At 36.0% G+C, this 27914-nt stretch overlaps 1 protein-coding gene across 3 annotated transcripts in view; it reads right to left on the reverse strand.

Annotated features, from left to right (window-relative positions):
* Nucleotides 1-27914, reverse strand: part of XPO4 (exportin 4) — a 127027-nt gene that overhangs the window by 56218 nt on the left and 42895 nt on the right. For all 3 annotated transcript variants that reach the window (XM_058547827.1, XM_058547826.1, XM_058547824.1), the window contains exons 4-6: nucleotides 25393-25531; nucleotides 13935-14051; nucleotides 13073-13226 (exon numbers count right to left, since the gene is read on the reverse strand). In XM_058547827.1, coding sequence (XP_058403810.1) covers nucleotides 13073-13226; nucleotides 13935-14051; nucleotides 25393-25531 — 410 coding nt within the window. The remainder of the gene's footprint in view (nucleotides 1-13072; nucleotides 13227-13934; nucleotides 14052-25392; nucleotides 25532-27914) is intronic.

Below are 27914 nucleotides of genomic sequence, written 5' to 3' on the forward strand. Positions count from 1 at the left end.
TTCAACAAAAAACAAACAACTGTGTTAAAAAAAAGGGCCAAAGATCTTAACAGACACCTCACCAAAGAAGATATACAGATGAAAACAAGCATATGAAAAGATGTTCCACATTATATGTCATCAGAGGAATGCACATTAAAACAAGATACCACTATACACCTACGAGATTGGCCAGAATCTGGAATACTGGCAACATCAATGCTGGCAAGGATGTGGAGTAACAGGAACTCTCATCTATTGCTGGTGGGAATGCAAATGGTATAGGCACTTTGCAAGACAGTTTAGCAGTTTCTTAACAAAACTAAACATACTCCTACCATATGATCCAGCAATTGCAATCCTTGGTTATTTACCCAAAGGAATTGAAAATTTATGTCCACACAAAAACCCACACATGGATGTTTATTCCTAACTGCCAAAACTTGGAAGCAACCAAGATATCCTTCAGTAGGTAAACGGATAAGTAAACTGTCATCCAGACAAAGGAACATTATTCAGTGATAAAAAGAAATGAGCTATCCAGCCATGAAGAGACATACAGGAACCTTAAATGCATATTACTAAGTGAAAGAAGCCCATCTGAAAAGGCTACATACTGTACGACTCCAACTAGATGACATTCTGGAAAAGATAAAACTACGGAGACAGTAAAAAGATCAGTGGTTGCCAAGAGTTTCGGGGGGGGAGGAAGGAATGAACAGGTGGAACAAAAAGGATTTTGGGGGCAGTGAAACTGCTCTGTATGATACTATAACGGTAGATACATGTCATTATACATTTGACCAAACCCACAGAACACCAAGAGTGAAGTCTAATGTAAACGATGGACTTTGGGTGATAATGACATGTCAATGTAGGTTCATCAATTATAAACAAATGTACTACTCTGGCATGTGTGGGGGAAGAGGGTATATGGGAAATCTCTGTACCTTCTGCTTAATATTGGTGTAAACCTAAAACCGCTCTAAAAAACAAATCTATTTTAAAAAATCTGTGACTTGGGGTTACGCAAAGCCATCTTAAATTTATCAAAAGCATCAGCAACAAAAGAAAAAACAGATGAAAGAGACATCATCAAAATTAAAAATTTCTGTTTCAAAGGACATCATTAAAAAAGTAAAAAGACACCCAATGAACCTGAAATCAACAATCCAAAGAGGCTTATGCACCCTTATGTTCATCGCAGCATTATTCACTATAGCCAAGACACGGAAGCAACCCAAGTGTCCCTCGACTGATGATTGGGTAAAGAAGATGTGGTATATATATACCATGCAATACTACTCAGCCATAAAAAAAGACAAAATCGTCCCATTTGCAACAATGTGGATGGACCTGAAGGGTATTACGTTGAGTGAAATAAGCCAGAAAGAGCAAGAAAAACACTGCATGATTTCACTCGTACGTGGAAGATAAACCAACACACAGACAGATAGAACTGTTTGGTGGTTACCACGGGCAAGAGGGGTGGGGAGTAGACACAAGGGGTGGAGGGATGCACTTATATGGTGACTGATAAACAATAATGTACAACAAAAATTTCACAATAAAAAAAAACTGGATTATAAAAAAGAAAGTAAAAAAGACAATTCACAGAATGGAAGAAAATATTTGAAAATCATATATCTGCTAAGGGATTTGCTTTATATATTTATAACATACAGGAACTCCTACAACTCAAAAATTTTAAAAAGAGAACCCAATTTAAAAATGGACAAAGGATCTGGATATTTTTATAAAGAAGATACACAAATGACCAATAACCAAGTGAAAAGATGCTCAATGGCATTTATCATTAGGGTAATGCAAATCTAAGCTACAATGAGATACCACCTGATACGAAATAGGATGGCTATAAACAAAAAGACAGACAAGAAGTGCTGGTGAGGATGCAGACAAAATGGAATCCTCATACACTGCAATGTTAATGTAAAATAGTGCAGCTGCTGTGGAAAACAGTCTGGGAGTTCCTCAAAATGTTAAATGTAGAATTACCATATAACCCAGCAATTCCACTCCCAGGTATATACCCAAGAGACATGGAAACATATATCCACATAGAAACTTGTACACAAATGTTCATAGCAGCATTATTCTATATTGAATATTGTTTTCAAAAAATGGAAAAACTCTAATGACTATCAACTGATCAGCAGATGAACAGAGAAATAAAATATGGTATATCCATAAAATGGAATATTATTTGGCAATAAGAAGGAATGAAGTACTAATACACGTTACAGCATGAATAAACCTTGAAAACATGCCATGTGAAAGAAGCAAGTGACAAAAAACCCACATATGTATGATTCTATTTAACTAAAACATCCAGAATAAACAAATCTATACAGATAGAAAGTGGATTAGTAGTTCCCACGGAGGGGGGTGGAGGTGGGGGAATGGGGAGAATAGGGGAGTGCGACCGCTAAAAGGTGTGGGGTTTCTTTTTGGGGTGATGAATATTCCCTAAAATTGATGGTGGTGATGGTTGCACAACTTTGTGAATAAACTAAAAAAAAATATTGTACACTTTAAACATGTGACTTGTATGGTATATGAATTACATCTCAATGTTTCTTTTTAAAAAAGAAAAAAATAGTATTTCTTGAGCCTCAAAATTTATGCTATGTCCACATGTGTCTTTGTTTATCAATGCCAAACATAAGTTTTTGAACATGAATTATCAACCAAGAATAACTGTTGTTTTAATGAAAAGACATAAGGCATAATGTATTAAAATTAAGTAGACATTTTAGATGACTTATTATAAAAGTGAGTTTAAAAATCTTAATCATGGGCCGGCCCCATGGCTTAGCGGTTAAGTGCACGCGCTCCGCTGCTGGCGGCCCAGGTTCAGATCCCGTGCGCGCACCAACGCACTGCTTCTCCGGCCATGCTGAGGCCGCGTCCCACATACAGCAACTAGAAGGATGTGCAACTATGACATACAACTATCTACTGGGGCTTTGGGGAAGGAGAAAAAAAAAAAAAAAAAAAGAGGAGGATTGGCAACAGATGTTAGCTCAGAGCCGGTCTTCCTCAGCAAAAAAGAGGAGGATTAGCACGGATGTTAGCTCAGGGCTGATCTCTCTCACCAAAAAAAAAAAAAAAAAAAAAAAAATCTTAATCAAAGTCTTCTGACAATCCTCTACTTCTTTGTGCTTTGTGAAGTTAATCTGATGTACAACGAATATTTCAAGTCATGTGGCACGTAACAATGTTTTGTCAACGATGGACTGCAAATACGATGGTGGTCCCCTAAGATTAGCACCACATAGCCTAGGTGTGTATTAGGCTATACCATCTAGGTTTGTGTAAGTACACTCTATGATATTCGGACAATGACAAAATCACCTAACGAACGTATCGCTGTCGTTAAGCAACGTGTCACTGTACCATCCAAAGTAGATTTAAAAAAATAGAGAATTTAAGATTAAATATCCAAAAGGTTACATTAAGTAATGTTTACCCCAATTAGACTTCAGTTCCATTACTTTTATTCAGTTAAATGCTACACGTTAGGTGTGGATGACCATTTGGTGACTGGGTCAGAGAACTTCCAAGCTATCACGCTCTCTTTTGTATTCCATTCCAACATATTGGTTACTTACCCTGGTGTAGGGCTAGTCACCATAGCAGACAAGTTAGAGAAAAGGCATAGTTCTCTCTTTCAAAAAACTAAAAATCTGATTCTAGCCAAGTGGTGGAGCCACACAGTTCATACTTATCCCTGGGATCTCTCACAAGAACTGTTTAGGGTGGGCAGTTCCGTAACCTTTATATATGAAGATCACGCTACCAGCCCACTGTCAGTAGAACAATGACTTTGCATTGATGGTAACAGATTCACATAGACAAACACTTTTCCCCAATGCAAATAATGACCAAAATCTGCTAAAGACAACTGACCAGGGTAGGAAGTACATTTCTAAACACGGCAAAAGCAAAGTTTATTTAACCCATAAAAGGATTAAACCCACAAGGTCTTAATCCTCTCTCTAAATCACAGCTTTCTAACAACAAAAAAAAACCTGCTGTCAAAATTTAAATGTGTAGAAGGTCTTCAAGAATTCAATTGAGATATTAATAAACCAAAACTCTCTATACAATTGTAATTTCTTGAGCATTCACTTCTCACTCAAACCTAACACAGGAGAAAAACAAGTAATTCAGTGGGTAGCTCTCTTACCATCTTCCCAGCAATATTACTTTCCAAATAATGCAATCTTAAACCCTAAGCTTCCTAACACAGTCCAGGACTGCCTTGGAAGAAGTGGCATTCATTAAGAATTTATTGAACTGAAATAACCTAGACAGGTTCATGGAATTAAAAATTCAAGGGATATATTTATAAGTATTTAAATAACTTTAAAGAAATCATTTTCTAGTGAGAAACACTGCATTTAAAGCAATTAAGTCAGCCTTGCCCAAACAGACACCTGCATAAGTGATAAAACTTACTGAGCCAAAGGTGAGGAGCCCCAAAGGACGCTGCTGCAGCTGGCATGTAAAGTTCAGTTTCTAAGTTGCCTGTGGCCTTAAATTACTAAGCAATTGAGATAAGAGAGTTAAAAAGTATGGAAGCAAGTTTCCTCTTAGGGAGACCTTTTTCTAAAGCTCAATCCATTCCTCCCTGCTCCTGCACTGATTTAAACTATATACAGCAATAAGTCAGAAATCTGCAGGCTTAGAAAGAGAAAATAAAACTGCATTGCACTGCTCAGGCAGTAGCAAACAACTTAGCGGGCTTTCCCTCGTTTGCTCTCCAACCACCTGCTGGTCGACATCAGAAAAGCAGTTTCATTAACTTTCTCCTACAGTCACAGGCCCTACCATCTACGATAGTTATCTATCTATACGGTAGTATAATAATAACTATAGGTGGTATAGTGGGCTATCATAGCAAGACGGGAGGGACAGGGGACACAGAAGAGACATAAGAACTACCAGATTAAATATTTTTAAAAATATTTTTAAAAATATTTTCTAGGTAAAATATAATTCAGTACAATCAACTATGACCTAAGACTGAAGGGACTACTCCCAAAATAACCTTTTCTTCCAAAGGCCAAAAGTCAGAAATTCTTACTGGTTCCTCTGGATACCTTCCTTGTAATGCAGAAATATCTCTAGAAGGTACTTCATATATTGATTAATAACTTTACGATCTACTTGCTTTTTAATGTGTACAATACTAGGTATAAATAGAGAGAAAATAGTTGGGGGAAAAAACTCAAAAAAGAGAGGACTGAAGAAAAAACTTCACAATGGCTATACACACACACAAATATGTTTTAAAATTCCATCAGATGCTGATTTCTACCACTTTGTTCCTCTACTTTTGAACAAACCTGCACAAAGCTGATCAAATCAGCACTTAACAGCTAAGAAACTTGGATCATGAAGGCAGACACCCCATGTGTCCTAAAACTTACTCTTCTTCACTATCTCAAACTACATCCTGGGCTATCTCAATATCTACATCTTTGGCCTATCTAACACTGTAATATTGCATTTTTCCCCCTAAATTCTGACATCCCCCCTTCGGGCCAATAAACAGGTTCATCTCTCCAAAGCTTAAAGTACAAAGCCAAACCAAACATTCAGTCAGCCCAAACTCCCACTCCCTCGATCTCTCATAGTCCACGCTCCATGAAATATCTACATTTCACTTGCTATTTCATCAATTACCAATCACTACTCAATCAGTGAGTATGGCTTTTGTGCCTCCCCCAACCCTCGTCACTCACATACACAAATCTCCATATGATTATCTATGTCCTAAATGATATCCAATGGCCTATTTTCAATCTACATCCTACCCATCACTAACAGACTACGTCTACTACCTTTATTCTTTGAAACACTCATTTATCTTTGCTTCCCACAGACTCCTTGCCTGGTTCTCCCCTCCACTTGTCTAAACTGGCCTGCTCAATCTCTTTTGCTTCTCCCTGGTTCTTAATATTGTTATACCTAAAGGTCCTGACATTGGTCTTCTTTGCTTCGCCTTGAATGATCACTCCCACTCCCTTTACTTCAATGACCTCATCATAGCAACAGCTCCCAAAACTTTATCTTCACCCCCAATCTCCCCCTACAAAATAACATTCCACTGACTGTGGGCAGTTGACCTGTAGAGTCAGATTTCTAACCCTCAGCATAACTGCTATTTTTAAAGGCTTTACTGAGACTTAATTCACATACTACACAATTTACTCATTGAGTGTACAACTCAAAGGTTTTTAGTATACTCAGAGTTATATAGGCATCACCACAATATAATTTTAGAACATTTTCATCACCCCAAAAAGAAACCCCATACACTTAAGCCGTCACCTCCTATTTCTTCCCAACCACCCCAACCCTAGATAACCACTTATCTTTCTTTCTCCATAGATTTGCTTACTCTGAACATTTCATATAAACAAAATCATACAATATATGGTCTTTTGTGAATGGCTTCTTTCACTTAGTATATATAATGTTTCCAAAATTCATCCAAGTTCTGGCATGTATCAGTACTAGCATTCCTTTTTACTGATGAATAATATTCTGTTATAAGGGTAAACTACATTTATCCATTCACCAGTTGATGGACACTTGGGTTATTTCCACTTTTCGCCAATTATGTATAATACTGCTATGAACATTCATACACAAGTTTTTGTGTGGATGACTATTGATATTTGGGGCACGATAACTGCTTGTTGTGGGGAGCAGTCCTGTGCACTGTAGGATGTTTAACTGAATCCCAGGCCACTACCCACTAGTTGCTAGTAGCACTCCCCTATTTGTGAAAACCAAAAATGTCTCCAGACATTGTCAAATGTCCCAAGTGTGCAAAATCACTTCTGACTGAGAACCACTGCTGTAGAGTTATGATGTCTTTAGTGAAACTTTGTATGCACGTAAATCTTGACCAAAGATCATTACAAAACAAGTTATTAAATATGATAATACTCCTAAATATTAATAAATATCTAAATATTCAATCCATGTATTCTTTTGTCAATATACCTCTGCAAATCCAAGCTCCACTACTGAGTCAGCTATACTGGTTTTCCAAATAACATTTTATAGTCATAATTTATATACCTCTCTATAAGAAATTTCTAAAAGCTTCAGCAGCTAAAGCCTCAAATTTCTCTTTTAGGCAACCTAATATACATTTTGATCTACAATCACATCTTTTCATTTGCCAACAAATATTTATGTAACACCTCCTAAATACAAAGTTGGTAGGCTAAACATGCATATTTAACTTTATAGACCATTGATTCATATGAACAATTTCTCCTTCTATCAACCCATTTGCATTCCAAATTAAAAACTGATGTTAGGGCAACTAAGTTACATCTCAACAGAGACAGCAATCACTCACCACCCTGACACAATCCCAGGTACTTCCTACTCCACCAGCCTCTTCTACCTTTCCAATCAATAGTCAGTTATCTGGGATAACTGGATATCCACATGCAAAAGAATGAAGTTGGATCACTACCTCACATCATACATAAAAATTAACTCAAAATGGATCAAAAACTTCAATATCAGTATATGTAAGCAGCCAGTCTGAGAAAAAAACATAGGCATAAATCTTCATGACCATGGATCAGGCAGTGGTTTCTGAGATATGATAAAAGAAAAAATAGATAAATTGGACATCATCAAAACTAAAATTTTCTGTGCTTCAAAGCACACCATAAAAAAGTAAAAATAAAATTCACAGAAAGGGAAGAAATATTTTAAAATCATGTATCTGTTAAGGGACTTGTACCCAGAATATATAAAGAACTATTACAACTCAATGTTAAATAGACAAATAACCCAATTAAAAAATGGACAAAGGATTTGAACAGATCTTTCTCCAAAGAAGATACATAAATGTCCCATAACCACATAAAAAGATGTTCAATACATTAACCAGCAAAATCAAATTAATGCAAAGCAAAATCACAATGAGATACCACTTTATACAAACAGGATGGTTATAAACAAAAAGACAGCAAGTGTTGGCCAGGATGTGGAGAAATTGGAACCCTCACATAATGCTGGTGAAAATGTAAAATGGTAGAGTCACTTTGGAAAACAGCTTGGCAGTTCCTCAAAAGATTCAATATAGAGTTTCCATATGATCCAGCAATTCCACTCCTAGGTACATCCTAGGTATATCCAAGAGAAATGAACATGTTAAGTCCACACAAAAACTTATACATGAATGTTCACAGCAGCATCATTCATTAATAGTCAAAAAGCTGAAACAACCCAACTGTCAATCAACAGATCAACAGATAAATAAAAATGTGATACAGACTTTACAAAAGAATACTTTGTGGCAATAAAAAGGAATAAAGTGCTGATGCATGCTACAACATGGATGAATCTTGAAAACATTATGAATCATGAAAACATTACACTAAGTGAAAGAAACTAGTCACAAAAGACTGCATATTATATGATTCTCTTTATATGAAATGTCCAGCATAGGTAAATAACATAGAGACAGAAAGGAGATTAGTGATTGTCACAGGCTGGGGAGTTTGGGGGCAATGGAGAATGACCGCTAATAGATACAGGGCTTCTTTCTTGGGGTGATGAAAATGTTCTAAAATTAATGACAGTGATGCTGCACAAGGCTGTGATCGTTGCACTAAAAACTACTGAATTATACACTTTAAATGGCTGAATACTACGGTATGTGAAATACATCTCAACAAAGTTATATAAAATAGCCAAGGGGCAAGCCCGGTGGCGTACTGGTCGGGTTTGCATGTTCTGCTGGGTTTGCAGGTTCAGATCCCGGGCGCGGACTTGTGCACCGCTCATCAAGCCATGCTGTGGCGGCATCCCATAAACAGAACAGAGGAAGACTGGCAACAGATGTTAGCTCAGGGCCAATCTCCCGCACACACACACAAAAATAGCCAATTATCACTGCAATGAAAACTACCTAGAGAATAGGCACAGATACAGTGCTTCTACACAGAGATTATCTTTAAGGGAGGTCAATTTTTAAAATTTTTAAACATTTAAAAGCAAACTTTTAAATAGAGTGGACTCTTCATAGAACATCTAAAATAAACCATTCATTCCTAAAAATTTAACCTTAGTTGTTTCAGTTAACACTTCGAATAGTGGGACAAATCAAAAGGACACAGAAGTAAGCTGGCAGGAGCCAAAACTGGAACAATTTGGGCGCCAAAATAATAATGATAGCAACAGATTACAATCCATTCCAAAGAATTAGAATCCGTGAGTCAATACTGACACAAATTAATTAATCAATAAATGAGGAAGAAGGAAAATCTCTTCTTTACGGCTGAATGCCAGCAAATAAACACAAAGGGAAATGATGGAATTAGAAAATCACCAATTTGCAACTATCATAATAATAACTGATTCAGGCAGGAATCCCCAACGGATGCTAAAACTAATGGTTGAAACTTTTAGGAGGAACAGGATATTTATTGCTTTAAAGTATAATATTAGAAATCACTTATTAATTACAAAAAGAAACAGCAACTTTACACTGGAAAAACTAAACTTGGCAAACACCACCTTAACCAAGTGATCAAAGTGAACACTCCCCTAAATGGGACAAACTGACATCATGTGCCTTCTGACATAAAGTACTGAGAAGGACACAATATCACCACTATAGTATTCTTACAAAAAAAAAAAAAAAAACAAGGAAAAACCTGAATCTAATCATGAGGAAACATCAGAGAGACCCAAACTGAGGGACATTTTAAAAAGTAATGGACCCATACACTTCAAACTTGTCAGATTAGTGAAAGACAAAGAAAAGCTAAGGAACTGTTCTAGGTCAAAGATGACTCAGGACAACTAAATACAATGTATTGAAAATAGCTGTAGAGGATATTATTGAGACAACTGACAAAATTTGCATATGGACTATATTTTAGATAATATTATATTAACATTAAATTTCTTGATTTTGAAAACTGTACTATAGTTTTATAAGACATCCTCCTATAAGAATCGTGGTGCAATTTCAAAATTCTTGATCCCAGGAAAACATGTGGTGAAGTACTCAGAGGTAAACAGGTGTAACATCTGCAACTGCTCTCACATGGTTCAGGAAGAAAATGTGTTTATAGACAAACACACACATATGTGTGCAGGCAAAGAGAGAGAATAATAAATGGGACAAAATGTTAACAGTTGGTGAATCTTGGTAACGGGCATATGGCAATTCTTTCAATCACTTTTGTGGTATTTCTGTATGTCTAAAATTACATCAAAATAAAAGATACAAAAAAGAAAGCAGATTACAAAACAAATATGAATAGGGATTGATATTGATAATTTAACTTGATACCATTCCAAATGATCAAATATATTTGATACAAAATACACAACACATTTTTACAAGGTCTACTGGCTATTCATCTATCCTAAAAGACAAATCATTTTCTAAAAAGACATCAACTTAATATATATTAACTAAGTTAAATGTGAACATTAGAGGGGCCGGGCCCATGGCTTAGCGGTTAAGTGCGTGTGCTCTGCTACTGGCGGCCTGGGTTCGGATCCCAGGCACGCACCAATGCACTGCTTGTCTGGCCATGCTGAGGCGGCATCCTACATACAGCAACTAGAAGGATGTGCAACTACAACATACAACTATCTACTGCGGCTTTGGGGAGAAAAAGGAGGAGGATTGGCAATAGATGTTAGCTCAGGGCAGGTCCTCCTCAACAAAAAGAGGAGGATTGGCATGGATGTTAGCTCAGGGATGATCTTTCTCACAAAAAAAAAAATAAAAATAAAAATAAATAAATTTGAACATTAGACCCTCTTCAAAGTACAAAGCTAAACAATTATTATTCAATTCCTTCCCCATTGACTGAATAGGAGACCTCCAAGTAATTGCCAAAATTAGAAATTATGTCAGAATTGGGTCCCTTGAAACTAATTTCCTTAATTAACACTGAAAATGTAGCTTAGTTTAATCCCATTGCCACATTCTTTCTCCTACATTTAAAGCTAATCCAATTAAAGGTAGGAATACTTAACTCTAGTTCATTAGCCAACAACTGGCTACTATATAAACATCTACAGTCATATAAGAACTCACTTGTAATCCAAAAAGTCAAGATCACGATCTACTTTTCCTTAAACAAGGAATTATTTCCTTTGGCAACACTGTAGTAGTGCTTATCATTTTTAGATGGCACGTTTTCCAAAGCTTTATCTAAACACTGTATAAAAATACGTGTGTGTGTGTATCTGTAGACAAACTCTGTTTCCAAACTCCCAGAGCACTGTTTCCTTTTACAAAATAGTCACTACTCTTCAGCCAACTACATTTTCCCTTAAAACAGAGACTTTAAAATTGGCTACAATATATGCAGCATAACATTCATTGATTTTCCCTACATATATAATTAATGTTTTGATAGTTCCATATGGCCTGTTACTTTTTAAATCTGTCTCAAAGTTTTGCAACATCTTTTTTTTTTTTTTACTAACAAAAACTGGAGCAAATACTCAAAAGAGAAATTTTTTAAAAAGCAAACCTATGAAAATATGTACCTCTTAACAACCAAGAATATATTGAAGATATAAAATTGATCAGGAGAAAGATGCTAGAGACTAGGGATAAAAGGAGAAAGTGATTAATCTCACTGTAAGCTTTTCCTCGAGAAGCAGCCAGCTCACCATGACTGCCTTTGGGAAAGAAAACCGGAGAACTCAAAGTTTGAGTCAGAGATGCACTACCCTATACAGCATTTTACAGTTAATTTTCTATTATATGAATATAGTATTAGCCTGGCAATAGAAGAAAAAGTTACACTCTACCCCCTTAAAATCCCACAATTTTACCAGCCACAAATAATTAGCTATCTATATAGCTATGTATATGAATATTTATGTATATGAATGTAGCAGCTCTTGGCTCTTTTGGAATAAAGATGAGTCTCATCCTAAATCTCTGATACGGCCGAATATTTCCTGTGTGTTTATCATCTGTCTTCTCCTAAATAGATGTCCCCTTCCCGCAGGCTCCCAAGAAAAGACTGATTAAAGACATCTAGAACAGGTTAAATCACTTTTCGTATACAACAAGGAGTATATCAGATCAAAAAAAAAAAAAAAGAGCATTAACACAGCTAGCTAGCTGATGAACTTCTTTATTCAAAGCAACTACTAAGAGCTCAGTCAATAGTAGCTAACTCCTTAGTGTTTTAAGTGTATTGTTTCATTTAATTCACTCAACAATCCATATCTCCATTTTATATTTGAAAAAACTGAGACTCTGAGAGGTTAAGTAATTTGCCTAAGATCAGTTGAGCCTTGAAAACCTAGATTTGTCTGACTCAACTATGATACAAATGGGTAGCCACTACATATTATTGCTTTCAATCTATCAATGGACAGCAAATGTTCCAAAAGAGCAAATCATGAACTTTAAACTAAGGAACTGCTTTCTAACACACATATTTCTCCACTTTAGTAAGTGATAAAAAAGCAGATACTCTGTATCTATAATATAACCCATTTAAACTTATTTTGTATTACTAATAAATAAATTGCTAGAAATAAAATTTTCATATTTTTATATTGGGAAAAGTCTTCGAAGAAAAAACTCAAATACTACCTTATTATCTACACTTGAAACAATATCATCATCTCTTAAAGATCAAATTTGAGAAGGCCAAAGTAGCCTTAAGGAAAGTCAGTCAAAAAATCCAATGTAATTACATGTTACAAGGAGAAAATGATTCAGTTTTTTGATAAAAATGCACTTCCCATCTTTTTCCTTTTCCTTCCTGCTATTCCTTAGTTAGCAGGAGCCTCAATATCCACCAAATGTTTCCATTTATTCAACCCTCTTCTACAAAGTTGTAAAAGAAATTTTAAATCTTCTAAGTAGTCCATTGCATTGTAGTACTATAACATAAAAGAAATTAAATTCCATTTCTAAAAGAGACTCTTATTTTCTTTCAACATGTTTTACAAACCTGCAGAGAGAAAGTACTTTCAGCCATAATTAAGTCATCTATGAAAATTACCACAAACTCTTTAGTTGTTAAAAGGATATAATTTGGAGGAAGAAAGTTCCAGCTCAAGACTTGATTGGCAAGTGCAAGGTAACGCTGAAATACTGAAGACATCTGAGCATTGAGGTTTTCCCGCCTGCTGAACTCCTGCAGAACTTCCACAGTTAACAAGAAGATTTGACGAAGGTCTTCTTCCTGTAGTAAATAAATCACAAATATTTTCGTATCAGAAGCTTACTCAAAATGTTATTCCCTTGTAGAGCCATAAAACAAAACAAAAATTTAAAATTTCCAATGGAAAACACTATTTCTTTAAGAACATTTTCCATTTTTAGGCCTGCTCATAATTTAGATCACAGTATGCTTTCAAGTGACACCAGTTTGAATACATTTACTGTAATATACATGCTACTCTGCAGAGAAGCGAGTCTTTGACAACTATTAGAGAGCTGAAGGAGTCCGTTGCTCTACTCCAGAGCCCTGGGATTTAAACCAATGCCTTCACATAACTTTACTTCAGAGCCAAACAATACATATAAGACAGAGTCCACATCATCTGTAATAACATTTTAAATACACAGCCCTCTTTGGCATTCTGCCAGGACTATTTTTAAAGCCAGCAGAGTCCCACCAATTGAATTAGTTCTATCCAAACACAATAAGAAAATAAATAAACTAAGGGTCCTTATAGTTTTAAGACTAGAATTAAACAGGTAATTTTAAATTTTCAACTATGTTCACTAAACCTATCACTTTACTATATCTTAGGAAATCACAACACAAATCTTCAAGTACAGGATATCATTCAACTAGATAAAGTAAATGTTCTCATTCCATTAGGAACAGATTGAGTAAAAAGCGAACAATCTAATGATTAAAACATAAGAACAAAAACACCAATACCTGAAAAACTCTTTTGCAGTTACCATGGAATTCCATACTCAGTCCAATGTTGCTAGTTTTACTTGAACTTGAAAATTCACTCAATAGTGCAGTCAGAATAGAACAGGCCAGAGTTTGCTGTAATTATTTGATAAGAAATGACTGTAAGGCATTAGTTTTTCCAATGCTTTGTTTGAATATAATATTTATTCAAACATAATGAAACATTTTCAATCTTTAGATCTTCCATTATCTCTTTAGATCTTACACCTACCAGTCAGGAAATATGATACAACAAAATAAAGATTAGCTCTCCTTTCTAAGTGTCCTAGTAATTGTTAACAGTACCTCCTCAACTCCAGTTACACAAATCCATCTAAGACTTGAACTCAGGACATACTCCTACTCAATCGCAGAGTGGGAATGATATTTTAAGATAATCAATATTGAATGTATTATTTCATTTAATTCACACAACAATCTACATCCCCATTTTACATTTGAAAGAAGTGAGATTCGGAGAGGGTAATTAAGGCCAGATGAAATTTGAACCCAGGTCTGTGTGATGCTATGTTCTGATTTCTGTAAAACGTATTTCCAAACAGATGAAAAGTGAAACATATTTTATAGGCTCCAAAATATTAACCAGGTAGTACTCAAGTTTTTTTAATTGAAAATGAAGATTTTCCTTCTCAGTGGCTCTATCCAACAGGCTCCTAATATCAATTGATTGCTTTTATTCATAGACTATTTAGAGTCAAGGTGCCAAGGATGGAGAGGATACAAATTATTTTGGCAAGTTTCCAGGGGTTGAACAGAAATATGCACACTACCTCTGAACAACCGAAAGATTAAAGTCAAGATGATACTATTTATGCAAGCTTATACAACAGCTGAACACAGTCGTACCCACCCACCAACTGCGACATCTTTGTTCAGAAATGCTTCTGATGTCAGTACCTTGACCTTACAGATGCTTATCTTGGAAAATCTTAGCAAATACACATAAAATTAAATTCCTAAAGATTGGCATGAGCTGATATTTGTTGAAGCTGAATGATGGTTACATGGGTGACCAATACACTATTCAACTATTTTTGTATACATCTGAAATTTTCCTCTAAAAAATGTAAAAAAGAATTAAATTCCTATTTCCCTCAACCTCAACTAAAATAAGCATGACTGTATAATTAATATTTATGGATGGCACACTAGTCCATACATTAAAGCAGTTTCTCACACCTTCCCACACCAAGAAGCCCTAACAGCACAGAATACATACAAATTCCCTCAGGAATCTGAGGGTATAGACCAAGCTGCCTTCAACAATGATGAAAGTACTCTGAATACGCCTGGTTTAGCTTACACACACACACACTCTCTCTCTCTCTCATTGTAATGTTACTTCAAAATATACATTTGTTATAATATAAAAATGTCCCCTCTTCCCCAAATCTTCAAGAGAAGTACACAAGTAAGTTTAACTACCTTTGCATGGCCCGAGGCACATGGAGGAAAGAATCTGGTCTGAGAAACCAGGCACTAAAAAGCCTCTTATAGAGAAAACAGTTTATCACATACTCACTTCATTTTACAGTTTAAAGGGATCTTAGAAACTTACCAAGTACAATCCCTTCATTTTTTTTTTTTTGTGAGGAAGATCAGCCCTGAGCTAACATCCATGCTAATCTTCCTCTTTTTGCTGAGGAAGACCAGCTCTGAGCTAACATCTATTGCCAATCCTCCTTTTTTTTTCCCCCCAAAGCCCCAGTAGATAGTTGTATGTCATAGTTGCACATCCTTCTAGTTGCTGTATGTGGGAAGCGGCCTCCGCATGGCCAGAAAAGCGGTGCGTCGGTGCGCGCCCGGGGTCCGAACCCGGGCCGCCAGTAGCGGAGTGCGTGCACTTAACTGCTAAGCCATGGGGCCGGCCCCTCCCTTCATTTTTTTAGTTAACAAAATTATAGTTTAAAAAATGGCTTTCTTTTAATAAGCCAGAAAGAGAAAGACAAACACCATATGATCTCACTCATATGTGGAATATAAAACAACACATGGACAGAGAAAACTGTATTGTGGTTACCAGGGGCAATGGGGGTTGGGGGTGAGCACAAGGGGTGAAGGGAGACGTATGTGGTGATTGACAAATAAAAATGTACAACCAAAATTTCACAATGTTATAAACTATTAAGACATCAATTTTAAAAAATGGCTTTCTTTCAAAGTGATGATTAATGATTCAAGTGCCAGCAAATCAAAACTTCACAGATATATTTAAATACCATTGGGATCAACTATGAACACAGGTTAAACATAGCTAGGCTTTGGTGGGGAAAGTAGGTATTAAATTCAAATTAATGAAATTCGAAGGGAGAAGTTAACTCACAAGGATCTAACATGATGTATTACAAGATACTATGATTCTAAGAACAATTCTAGTATCCCATAATTTTTTGCTTTTCTCCTATCCTTTCTAAATAAGACTTCAGTGAAGAGAACATTGTGAACAGATACCTAAATGTTTAAGAAAATGTGTCTTACTAAAAAAGGAAATTAATTTCAGAATCTCAGATGAGATAATCAATCAATTTAAAACAGAATTCATACACAACTTATACAAAACCATGCAAGCTAAAAAGAGCCCAGAAGCATCCATTCAACACAAACTTATCATTCTTGCAAATAAATTATATAAAATAGTTTTGCACAAGTAATTTACAACTTGCCACAAATTGTTTTTTAGTGCCAAAGTATGTTCACCACAAAATGGTATTTTTAAACTATGATCATATTCAAATTTTTAGTAACACAACTCTAATTAATGATTGAAACATGTACTCACAATAAAGCTTTATTTTTATGTGAAATAAACATTTCCCAAGATTACATCCATTGTGTTTTATGGTCCAAATATGAAAAAATGAGTGAAGGAAAGGAGCAGGAGCAATGAAAGGTGAGAAACTTTCTGAGGTTACCACTGCTCAGAAAAAGGAAGGATTTTTAAAAGTAAAAGTCTTATTTAGCTATAAACTTCATCAAACAAGGTGCCCTCAGTAGAATAGGACTGCTTTTGAGATGTAGCAATAAAGATATTCCTCCACAACAGAAAACTTGCACACTACTGAAGTACAAATTCATCCATAAAAGAAAGTACATCTTCATACGAGATAATTAAACAAAATGCATTCTTGTTATAGACTTCGCTCTCTAACAAACATAACAATATTTTGTTTTTAAATAACTTTTTCTTTCTACAAAAATAGTATATCCTCATCTTAGAAAAAGGAGAAAGAGAAGCACAAAAAAAATAAAATTGCCCACAATCCTAGTATCCAGAGGTTATTTCTGTACCATTTGTTTACAGCTTTCCAATTTTTAAATACATAGTTAAACATTACTTACAATGTCACTATCAACCCACATGTATTGTTTTGTAACCTACTTTTTTCCACTTTATACTTTCGGAATAAAAAGACAAATTTTGAAAATCAGGTGTGTTCTTACTAATTTACAACTCAAAGACTTAAATACATAAAAATAAATTATGCAGCATGGTTAGAGGTATTACCAGAAATCAAAAATGCTGGTTTTAACCTACCTAAACCAGCTTTCAAAGAACTAAAATTCAGTAAGATATTTTCATCATTAAAAGTACCAAACAGTTTAATTGCTCCTTAATTTGGAAGCCCTGTAAGGATTTGAGATTAGCATCATAAACATTAATTATACTATACTACTACAGCTCAAAGGTGCCAAATTAACAGAAATTCCTGGAGAATGATGAATAATTAAGCACCGATTGTACATTAAGAGAGCAAAGCACTTCTATACTTATCAACAAAGTATTTCTCCCTATTTATAGAAGAATTAAACATATCACACGTATCTAAGACTCATTTCCCAGTATATTTACTCATTTTCAGTATTTAATTATCAATTAAACCTCATTAAAATAAAGTTACTCTCCTGGTAGGAGCATTGTATTGTAATGAAGACAGCTAGGGAAGCAAGCCAAAAGTGAAATCCTAAGGGAGAAAAAAAGACAGCTCCTTGTGAGGACAGAAAATAGACGAAAGGGAGAAAAAAGCATCAAATCTGCCTATGAGAGATCACAAGTTTTTGTTTTTCTTACCCTTGTAGACGGTTCCTGTCTGCTTGCTTCAGATTTTTAGGTCTCAACCGTCATCCCAAGTGTATTATTACCTCCTAACTCCCCCTCTACCGATCAGTACCTTCAAGTGCTGCCTCTCTGCCCTTTGTCACAGTCAGGGCTAGATATTATTTCTGTACTAGAGACAGTGACTCTGATACTTAAAAGAGTCAGAAACAAAAGCTGTTGTAAATAATTTAGAGTGATGCATTTCAATGAAATCAGATCAAAGTTGACTGATTGATAAGCAGTATACTGTGGGATCATATTAAAATTATTAGACCAGTATAAATCTTAGACTTATAAGAGGTTAACACAGCAATGCTTCATTTACCCAAGATCATAAAGAATTAAGTGAATAGCTGTTAACTTTCCAAATGTAGCAGGCAAACTTTTTTTTAATTGACGTATAGTTGACATACAATATTATGTTAGTTTCAGGTGACCAATATAGTGATTCGACATTTATATGCAAGCAAACATTTTTAATGAAATTTACTTCAGGTAAATTTTTCCAAAAGAATTCTTTCTAAAGCAATTATTATACGATGTTGTAAAGTGAATACCTGGAATCCACTAAAACGCACAGGGCTTTCCTCTCTTTGACAAAGTGGCCCCAAAGCCCAGCACGTTCTGGTTTAGGTTTGCGCCATACTTTTTCTTAATCATCCTTCGCTGGTGTCTATCATTCATTGCTGCTGACAATCTGACCAGCACTAATGAGTAGTTCTAAATTGACAATTTTCATTGTCAACAAGTTAGAAACCAAATAACAAAATTTATTAAAACTATATCCAAAATAAATTCTAAATAAAAACACTCTGTGGGACCCTTTCAGGAGGCCAGTACCAGATTCTTACTGTTTAGACAAAGGAGTCAGAAAATCTGGGTTCTAACAGTCCCAGATTTACCACCTCAAGTAACTGAGGACAAATCACTTCATCTATCTTGGCCTCAGCTTCTTCATCTATAAAAAGGGTTACTACCCTCTGCCCTGCCTCATTCACATAATTGTCCTAAGGTTCAAATTAGTGCATGTAAAAGTACTACGTAAATGCAGCACCTTATGATAATATAAGGTAAAGTGGCAACAGTATTTCTATCATTATCATAAAAAATAACCACCTAGGTGTATATATAGACCATGGAATACTACTCAGCCATAAAAAAAGACAAAACTGTCCCATTTGCAACAACATGGATGGATCTGGAGGGTATTGTGTTAAGTGAAATAAGCCAGAAAGAGAAAGACAAACAGTGTATGATTTCATTCATATGTGGAAGATAAACCAACACACGGACAGACAGAACTGTTTGGTGGGTTACCAGGGGCTAGGGAGGTGGGGGGTGGGCACAAGGGGTGGAGGGATGCACTTATATAGTGACTGATAAACAATAATGTACAACAAAAATTTCACAATAAAAAAAAATTCTTCATACACACACACACACACACACACAAAAACCACCTATTTTGGTCCTACTTGTTGATTGTTAGCTACATTCCACCAAATTAAAATAAGATAAGTTATCGATTAAAAAAAGAAAGACTAAGCTAAAGCATCACTAAAGCAATATAGTAGATGCTCAGTAAATGTCACTTGGATAAATGAATCAACGTTTGCTTCTATGCCTAACACTATTAACACCAGGGAAGGTAGAGAATTAATACATGATATGTTCCTTATTTTTTCAGCTGCTGATAAATTTCAAAGAGAAAATTTAAATAAGTAAAACAAGTAGATGAAATTCAATGAGGTCTCAAGGTTATGAAAGAGTCTAATATGTTTTCTTTCATTGAAGTACTAAAAATTTACAAGTTAATTTACTGGCCAACAACTTAAGTAACCATTGTCTTCACATTCAAAGTCTTACAGCAGCATTCTTATTTCCAATAAAAGCCATTAATTTCATGATAGTGAAAAAATACCCTTCAGAGATAGCTTGCCTTACTCACCAGCTTACTGTCACAAGCACAAGATACTCAAACACTAACTCCAGCTGACAAAATAAAATACTCTTGTTCAGAGAGAGGATTGTCTCTTATAATAGCCTGGCTCTTACCCCAGGAGCTTTACTACCAAGAATAAACTTTATGAAAGGTTGCCATACATAAAGCAGACTTCCAGCTGCTCTTCTAAGCAAACATCAATGAGACTTGTGATAAGAGAGATTAAGTTGGCTATCACATCCAGGGGCAGCACTACTGTAGACAAGTGAATTTCTCACCCACTTCTCTCTAGCGTGGCAAAGAGGAAGAAAGGAGGCTTAAATGCTAAATTAAACAGCTTTAAAAGCGATTTAACATATGCCTACTACTTTCAAAGGGAATAAAACAAAAATGAAATAGATTAAAAATTTAGCTTAAACATTAATTTAAAATAAAAAATTTAGCTACTTTCCTTAGGAAGTAAAGGGTCCATACCTATCTCTCTCAAATTAGTAGACAGTGAGTCTGACACTACTGCAAACTGACATGAAGTAACCACAGTAACCTTTATAACCACAGAAGAAAAACAGCTTGCCCACAAAGACAGGCATGAAACAACATATTATTTAATAATTGTACAAGCATAATTACAATAATAATACATCAGGATACATGGAAAACCATATTATATATAAATAATATAATCTCCTTAGGAAATATTTTATGAACTAGATATTTTTCCATAAAACTATCTGTAGAGATCTAAGACTATTAGGTACTTCTTAAAGCATTTAAAGGAAAGCTAATATGTTGGTTATTTTTTTTAAATACACAATTAGTTTTCTTTCATGGATAATAGCATAAATACTTTCTTGATTGTCAATACTTAAAATACTATTTGATAGAAAAAGAGAAAATTTAATAGTCCATGTCCCAAGATTCTATAAAGAAAAGGATGTGAGACCATAAGGGAGATAAACCAAACGCTTGCTGAATGCTTATTAAATTCATTTAACGTCCTCTGTCCTCTTCTGGGCAGCCCCAAAAATGGATATTATCACATTTATTTTACATATTAGTAAATTAACGCCTAAAGAAGTTAATTTGTTCAAGTTAGGTAGGTAATATATGGCAGAGCTGGGATTTAAACCTAAGTGTGAATCCAAAATCAAAATCAGTGTTGTATTATATTATACTGCCCCTAAACTTATTTAAACATGTACATTAGACTAGTACAAGGGGATGGACCACCAAAAAATATACTCTTAGAAAGAGAAAAGGGAAAGCCAGACTATACACAGTTTCTAGCCAAAAAAGGTTGATAGAAGCATCATTCTAGAAGAGGTGTGGAGAGAAAGTTAGTTACCTAACTTAATTCATGAGGTCAACCCTTTCTTTCCTCCATAGAAAATCATCAGTCAATTATTTCTTCATTTCAAACAAAAATCACTTTTATAAAGAAAGTTTCGGGGCCGGCCCGGTGGCGCAAGCGGTTAAGTGCGTGCGCTCTGCTGCGGCAGCCCAGGGTTCGCCGGTTCGGATCCCAGGCGTGCACTGACGCACTGCTTGGCAAGCCATGCTGTGGCGGCGTCCCACATAAAGTGGAGGAAGATGGGCACGGATGTTAGCCCAGGGCCAGTCTTCCTCAGCAAAAAAAAGAGGAGGATTGGCAGATGTTAGCACAGGGCTGATCTCCTCACACACACACACAAAAAGTTTCTAGCCAACATTATATCAATGCCCTGATTTTATCATTCTACTTTCTTATCAGCTCTAAACCTCTCTCCCACTGCTCTTCATGTCTCTAACACCAAGAAAATCTTAAGTAAATTCTTGAACCAATCCCACAAATTCTTAACAGTCTGAGACAAAGATAAAGAGAGAAGAATATACATTAAGTGTTTCACTGGTCTGTAACCTTATTTTTTTAGACCTGCAGAATGAGCTAGTTTCAAACTGCTGGGCCAGGCCAAACAAAGATAGCCACATGGTGGGCATTTAACCTTGCAGTATAAATGGAGGAATTTTTTTTTTTTTTTGATGAGGAAGATTAGCCCTGAGCTAACATCTGTTGCCAATCTCCTCTTTTTACTCAAGACGATTGGCCCTGGGCTAATATCCATGCCCATCTTCCTCTACTTTATATGTGGGATGCCTGCCACAGCATGGCTTGATGAGCAGTGCGTAGGTCATCAATTATTTCAGCGGCTCAAAAGAATCCCAATAGCCACATTGCATTGGGACTACTTTTTGTGGTGGGTCAAATTACCCAGGGGAAAGGAAGTGGAGAACACAATTCCTGTGTATGGGCTCCTTTCTGAGAGAGGCAAGCGACTCTTGATCCTTGCCTTCAGCATCCAGTTGCCAAGAAGCTACTTGTGGGGAATGAGGACAAGCCACAGAAATTCTGTCTTAATACTGAAATCCCAGCTGACATGATCACCAAACTAACAAGGAAAAAGGCATTAGTCATAAACATATAGATCCCAGAGTTACTGGTTAGATTCCTCAAGTTTAAATCCCAGTCAAACAGAATGAGCTGGACTCATTTACTGCAGATTGTCAAATGAAACAATATGTCCTTAAGAAGAATCTAAAATACGAAGAGTAACTTGATTCAGGACAGTAGGGGCTAGGATAATATTTCCAAGTAGCAGCCTCAGTTCCAAACCTTTTCCCTACTAGGTCTGGCTAGTTACATCAACCACTTGTTCTTCCCTTGACGATCAATGACCATGGACTGCACACATGGCCATTAGTTAGCAGCAAATGCTAAAAAAAATCCATGCAAAGAACAATACAACTAATGTAGGCAACTCTGAAGCATCAGCATCTCAAGAGCAAAGCTGTTCATAGAAATGGAGACCCTGTCTACCCATAGAGAAATTTTGAGAGTGCAAAGATTAATGTAAGTAAAAAATAGGTTCCCAATCATTTTTATCTCAAAAATTTTAAATGGAATCTTATTTGGTGACTATTTTCAAGAGAGCTTCTCATTACATAAAACAAAGTCAAAATGACTCATAATGATTCAAACCCACACATTTTTGAAGTTGTTAGTTTTACATAAACAATTAAATTGTACAATACTAAGATTAAGTCAAAAGGACATAAAATTACCTTTGGATTATCAACGTCTCTAGAAGTACACTGTCCAATACAGTTGCCACTAACTACATGTGGCTATCTGAATTTAAATTAATTAAAACTAAATAAAATTGAGGCCGGCCTGGTGGCATGGTGGTTAAGTTCACACATTCCGCTTTGGCGGCCCGGGGTTCGCAGGTTCAGATCCAGGCACAGACCTATGCACCGCTTGTCAAGCCATGCTGTGGCAGGCATCCCACACATAAAGTAGAGAAAGATGGGCATGGATGTTAGCCCAGGGCCAATCGTCCTCAACAAAAAGAGGAGGACTGGCCACAGATGTTAGCTCAACGCCAATCTTCCTCACAAAAAATAAATAAATAAAGTAAAAAATTCAGTTCCTCAGTCACACTAACCAGTCAAAGGCTCAAAAGCCACACGTGGCTAGTATAGTGGCTACATATTGGAGAGTATGGATACAGAATATTCGCATCAACACAGAAAGTTCTATTGGACAGCTTTACTCTTAAAGAAATCTGCCACAAAAATGGCATAGAACACAATATCCACACAATCAAAAATCAAAATATAGGTAGAAATGTTCTATATCTTGACTGTGGTGGCAGTTCACTGGTATATATAACTGTCACAACTCATCAAAGTGTACATTTTCAATGGATGTAGTAATGCACGTAAATTATTCCTCAATAAGGTTGATAGGGAAAAAAAGAATAGACACATGACCATTGGTGAATTACAAAGTAAAAACAAAAAATACTTAGGGTATGTATGTATAGGAAGTTCCAAAGTCCTAACAACTTGCTTACATATTCCTTCAGTTGAGACCCTGGTACGTCAGTTTGGGGGTCCCAGCCAGAGTGGAGGGCAGATGGCTAGAGCCGGGAGGTGAGTGCACATCTGTGGATGGTAAAAGGTGAGGGGAGCAGAAATCCAAGACACTGGAAAGTACGGGACAATGTGTACAGCTGTCCCAAAATGGACCACCACATCCTAACCTCAAACCATCCAATAAATTACATAAATTTTTAAAATCACACCACTCACTGAGGGGCCACTGAAGATGTAATTCATAAAGATTTGTAAGGTGTACACCCTCACATAGATCTCTTTAAAATGATTAAAGAGAGTCGGCCCCGTGTCTTAGCGGTTAAGTGTGCGTGCTCTGCTACTGGCGGCCCGGGTTCGGATCCCAGGCGCGCACTGAGGCACCGCTTCTCCGGCCATGCTGAGGCCGCGTCTCACATTCAGCAACTAGAAGGATGTGCAACTATGACATACAACTATCTACTGGGGCTTTGGGGAAAAAAAGAGGAGGAGGATTGGCAACAGATGTTAGCTCAGAGCCGGTCTTCCTCAGCAAAAAGAGGAGGATTAGCATGGATATTAGCTCAGGGCTGATCTTCCTCACTAAATAAATAAAAATAAATAAATAAATAAATAAATAAATAAATAAATAAATAAAATGATTAAAGAAATTGGGAAAGAGAAAAAAGATTTAAAGATTTAAAGATTTAATACCTGAGAATCAGAACAGCCAGGTATTAGCAATCCCAAGTCTACATGAGTTAAATACCATTCAGCTGATAAAAGTCAATAGTTCTAACTTAGGATCACAGCTGATCATTAACACCAACTCCTCCTGCCTCTGACAGAGTGGCTACAGCCAGTCACTCTCTAGGCACAACTCGTTCTCCAAAAGGAGACAGGAGACTGAAAGGAGAAGAAAAAGAAACAACAATCGGGCTCCCCTCCCCAGAGTAATTCAGTCAAGAAAAATGGTTCTCAATTTGTTCAGGTGACAGGAACAACTGGTAGTCATCCTATACCATGACCTATTAGCATAGCAACATGTAATAATTTTTATGTCAAGTATTTTATTCAAACCTTTCTATTATCACTAGTAGCTGTCAAAATTTTATTAAAAATGGAGGAAAATGTTCAACAGAAGGAAAGTGGTTAAAAATATTATGGTATATTAGCTTGTAATATTTTACACCATTAAATATGATTATGAATACTACATGATGATTATGAACATTACGATGATTATGAACACTATGGCAACATGGAAAAACAGAATCGAATGAAAAAGCAAAGTACACTGTATCTATAGTAGGTACACATATAAAAAAGGACTAGAAGAAAACATGAACAAATGAAAATTGCTTGGTTTCTTAGACTGCGCACTTTTTCTTTTATGTAGATATCCATTACTGTTGCTATAATGGTACTTGTGTAATACAAAATAAAAATTTTAAATATTTATAAACACAAAGAGTTGACACACTTACCACAGTGGGATTGCCACTACTTATCAACTGGCTGACTTCATGAAAAATGCTTTTGCAGTCAATTGATTTATCTAATGATCCTCGTTTTACAATTACTGCTACTGCTAATAGAATCTGTTCCCGAACATACTTTTGGAGGCTGTAAAACATAAAAACCACTGTGAAAACTTTTACATAAATCTAATATCAAAATACTTCAAAATTTCTCACTATGCCTGAAGCTACAATAACACTGCTTACATCTGAGGGCAGTATAGCCTACTGGTTATGCACAGACTCCAAAGACAAAAGACCTGGGTTCAAATCCACGCTCCATTATTTACAGGCTATGTGACCCTGGGCAAGACAGTTAACCCTCAGAGCATCAGTTTTCTCATCTGTGAAATGGGGATAACAGTAACAGGGTTGTTACAAAGACTAAATGTTCTTACAACTGTGCCTAGTGCATACTAAGCACTATATAAGTGCTAGCTGCTTCAGGCAGTGTTCAATAGATGTAAGTCAATTCACTAGGAGCCAGATTTAGATTCTACCAATAAACAGAGAAATTCTGATCTAATATGCATCTCCAACCAGCAGTAAATCCACTCCCTTTAATGTGAAAAGGCAACATGCTAGCTATCCAAGATACATCATAGAAACACACAAATTCTAAAAAACTTTCAAAATGTTCATATCTAAGCTCTGTTCCTCAGTGTGGTGGCAGAAGCACCAACCCCAAGTGAAGGCATTCTACAAAGCCCATTAGACCACAAGGGCAGAGAGATTTAAGTGCCTTTTCACAACTGTTTCTTAAAAGTAAGGCTCAGAAAACATAACTCTGAACTTTATAATCCGGCCTCTAAAACGCCACAAGGATACAACAATTATGTGCCCTTGGGATAAAACCCAAATTCCTTAACATGGCTTATAAGCTGTGGGACCTATCCCAGCTTTCCTGGGACACTGCCAATTTACCTGCTGTCCAACAGAATTATTAATAGTGCTTTCTTTTACTCTGAAGAGTGTCCCCGTTTGGACAGAAATGATATGGTCACCCACTCCTAAGGCCCTTCATGGCCAGGTACCTGCTCCCCTCTCTAATCTCACCCCTTCCACGTACACTCAAAGCTGCAGATACACTGAACTTCTCTCAGCTCCTGGCGCAACGCTCATGCACTTTCAGGCCTCTGAACTATACCCTCTTCTAAGACTATGATGCCACTTTGTCCAGAAAGCATTCCCTGAACAGCTCCTCTACACACGGCTGGTCATTACTAAGGAGGGCTCCCTCCACATCTCACATAACATAAAGCATCTGTTACTATAGGTTTAACCTGATCTCCCAGATTGGCTGCCATGCTAAGCATGCTCTTGTAGTCCCACACAAAAATACAGTTTGTCACATAACAGGCATTTATTAGACATTTATACAAATGAACAAACTTGTCTCCTTATGTCAAGACTGAAGTGACAAATATTCCTTCAAAACACACACTTGAAGCATTCATTAAGCAAATAAATGCAGAGATCCTATTATGTGCAAGAATATGAGTTGACCAAAGGGAATTTTTGTACTTCTGGGGGGATGCAATAGTTTCAAATACTACTAGAAAATATCCATAAAGCTGAATATTACTACTAGAAATGTATGTAAAACTAGTTTTAAATGTCTCTATTGGCAAGAATTATAAATTACTAGGAAATTAAATAATAATAGCTAACATTTATTGAGTGCTTATGATATGCAAGACTATATAAAATAACTTCTCAAAAATTAATACATTCAATCCTTACAAAAATCTTTTGAGTAAGTGCTATTATTCACTCTATTTGATAATCAGAAAATTAATGCACAAAGAGGTTAAATAATTTGCCCAAGGTCACAGAGTTAATAAGTGGCAGAAGTGGGACTCACAGTCCCTTTCTCAACCATTATGCTATACTGTCTCCTTAAAAATGCGTACTCCACATTTCACTCTACGCAAATTTTATCTCAGGAGGAAAACGTAAAAAAGAAAGAAAAAATTCTGTGCCTATAATGGAAGTACACAACATTATATATGTAATATTCTATACTCCATAACATGTAGCATTCTACCTATGCAGTATACCAGAAGTTTTAACTTGACTCTATACTGTAGGACACTCTACAAGACAAAAATGTCTGTGTCATGAAAGACAAAAAAGGGCAGAATTATTCTAGATTAAAAGAGACTAAAGTGATATGACAACTAAATACAATGTATAATCTGTGGTTAAATCCTGGATCAAAAAAATAACCTATAAAGGAGAAAAGGATATAAATAACATTATTTAGACAACTGGGGAAATCAGAATATGGAATCAGACTTATATTAGGTAATATAAATACCAATTATTAATACCAAGGGTATTGAGATTATGCTCTTAGGAGAGACATGCTACAGTATTTAAGGATGAAGTGTCATGATTTCTGCAGCACACTTGCAGCTGGTTTAGGAGAAAATGCATATATATATACATATGAAATCAAATGTGACAAAATGTTAACTGAGCCTCTA

Source organism: Diceros bicornis, chromosome 9 (assembly GCF_020826845.1).
Source record: "Diceros bicornis minor isolate mBicDic1 chromosome 9, mDicBic1.mat.cur, whole genome shotgun sequence".
Taxonomy (NCBI): Eukaryota; Metazoa; Chordata; class Mammalia; order Perissodactyla; family Rhinocerotidae; genus Diceros; species Diceros bicornis.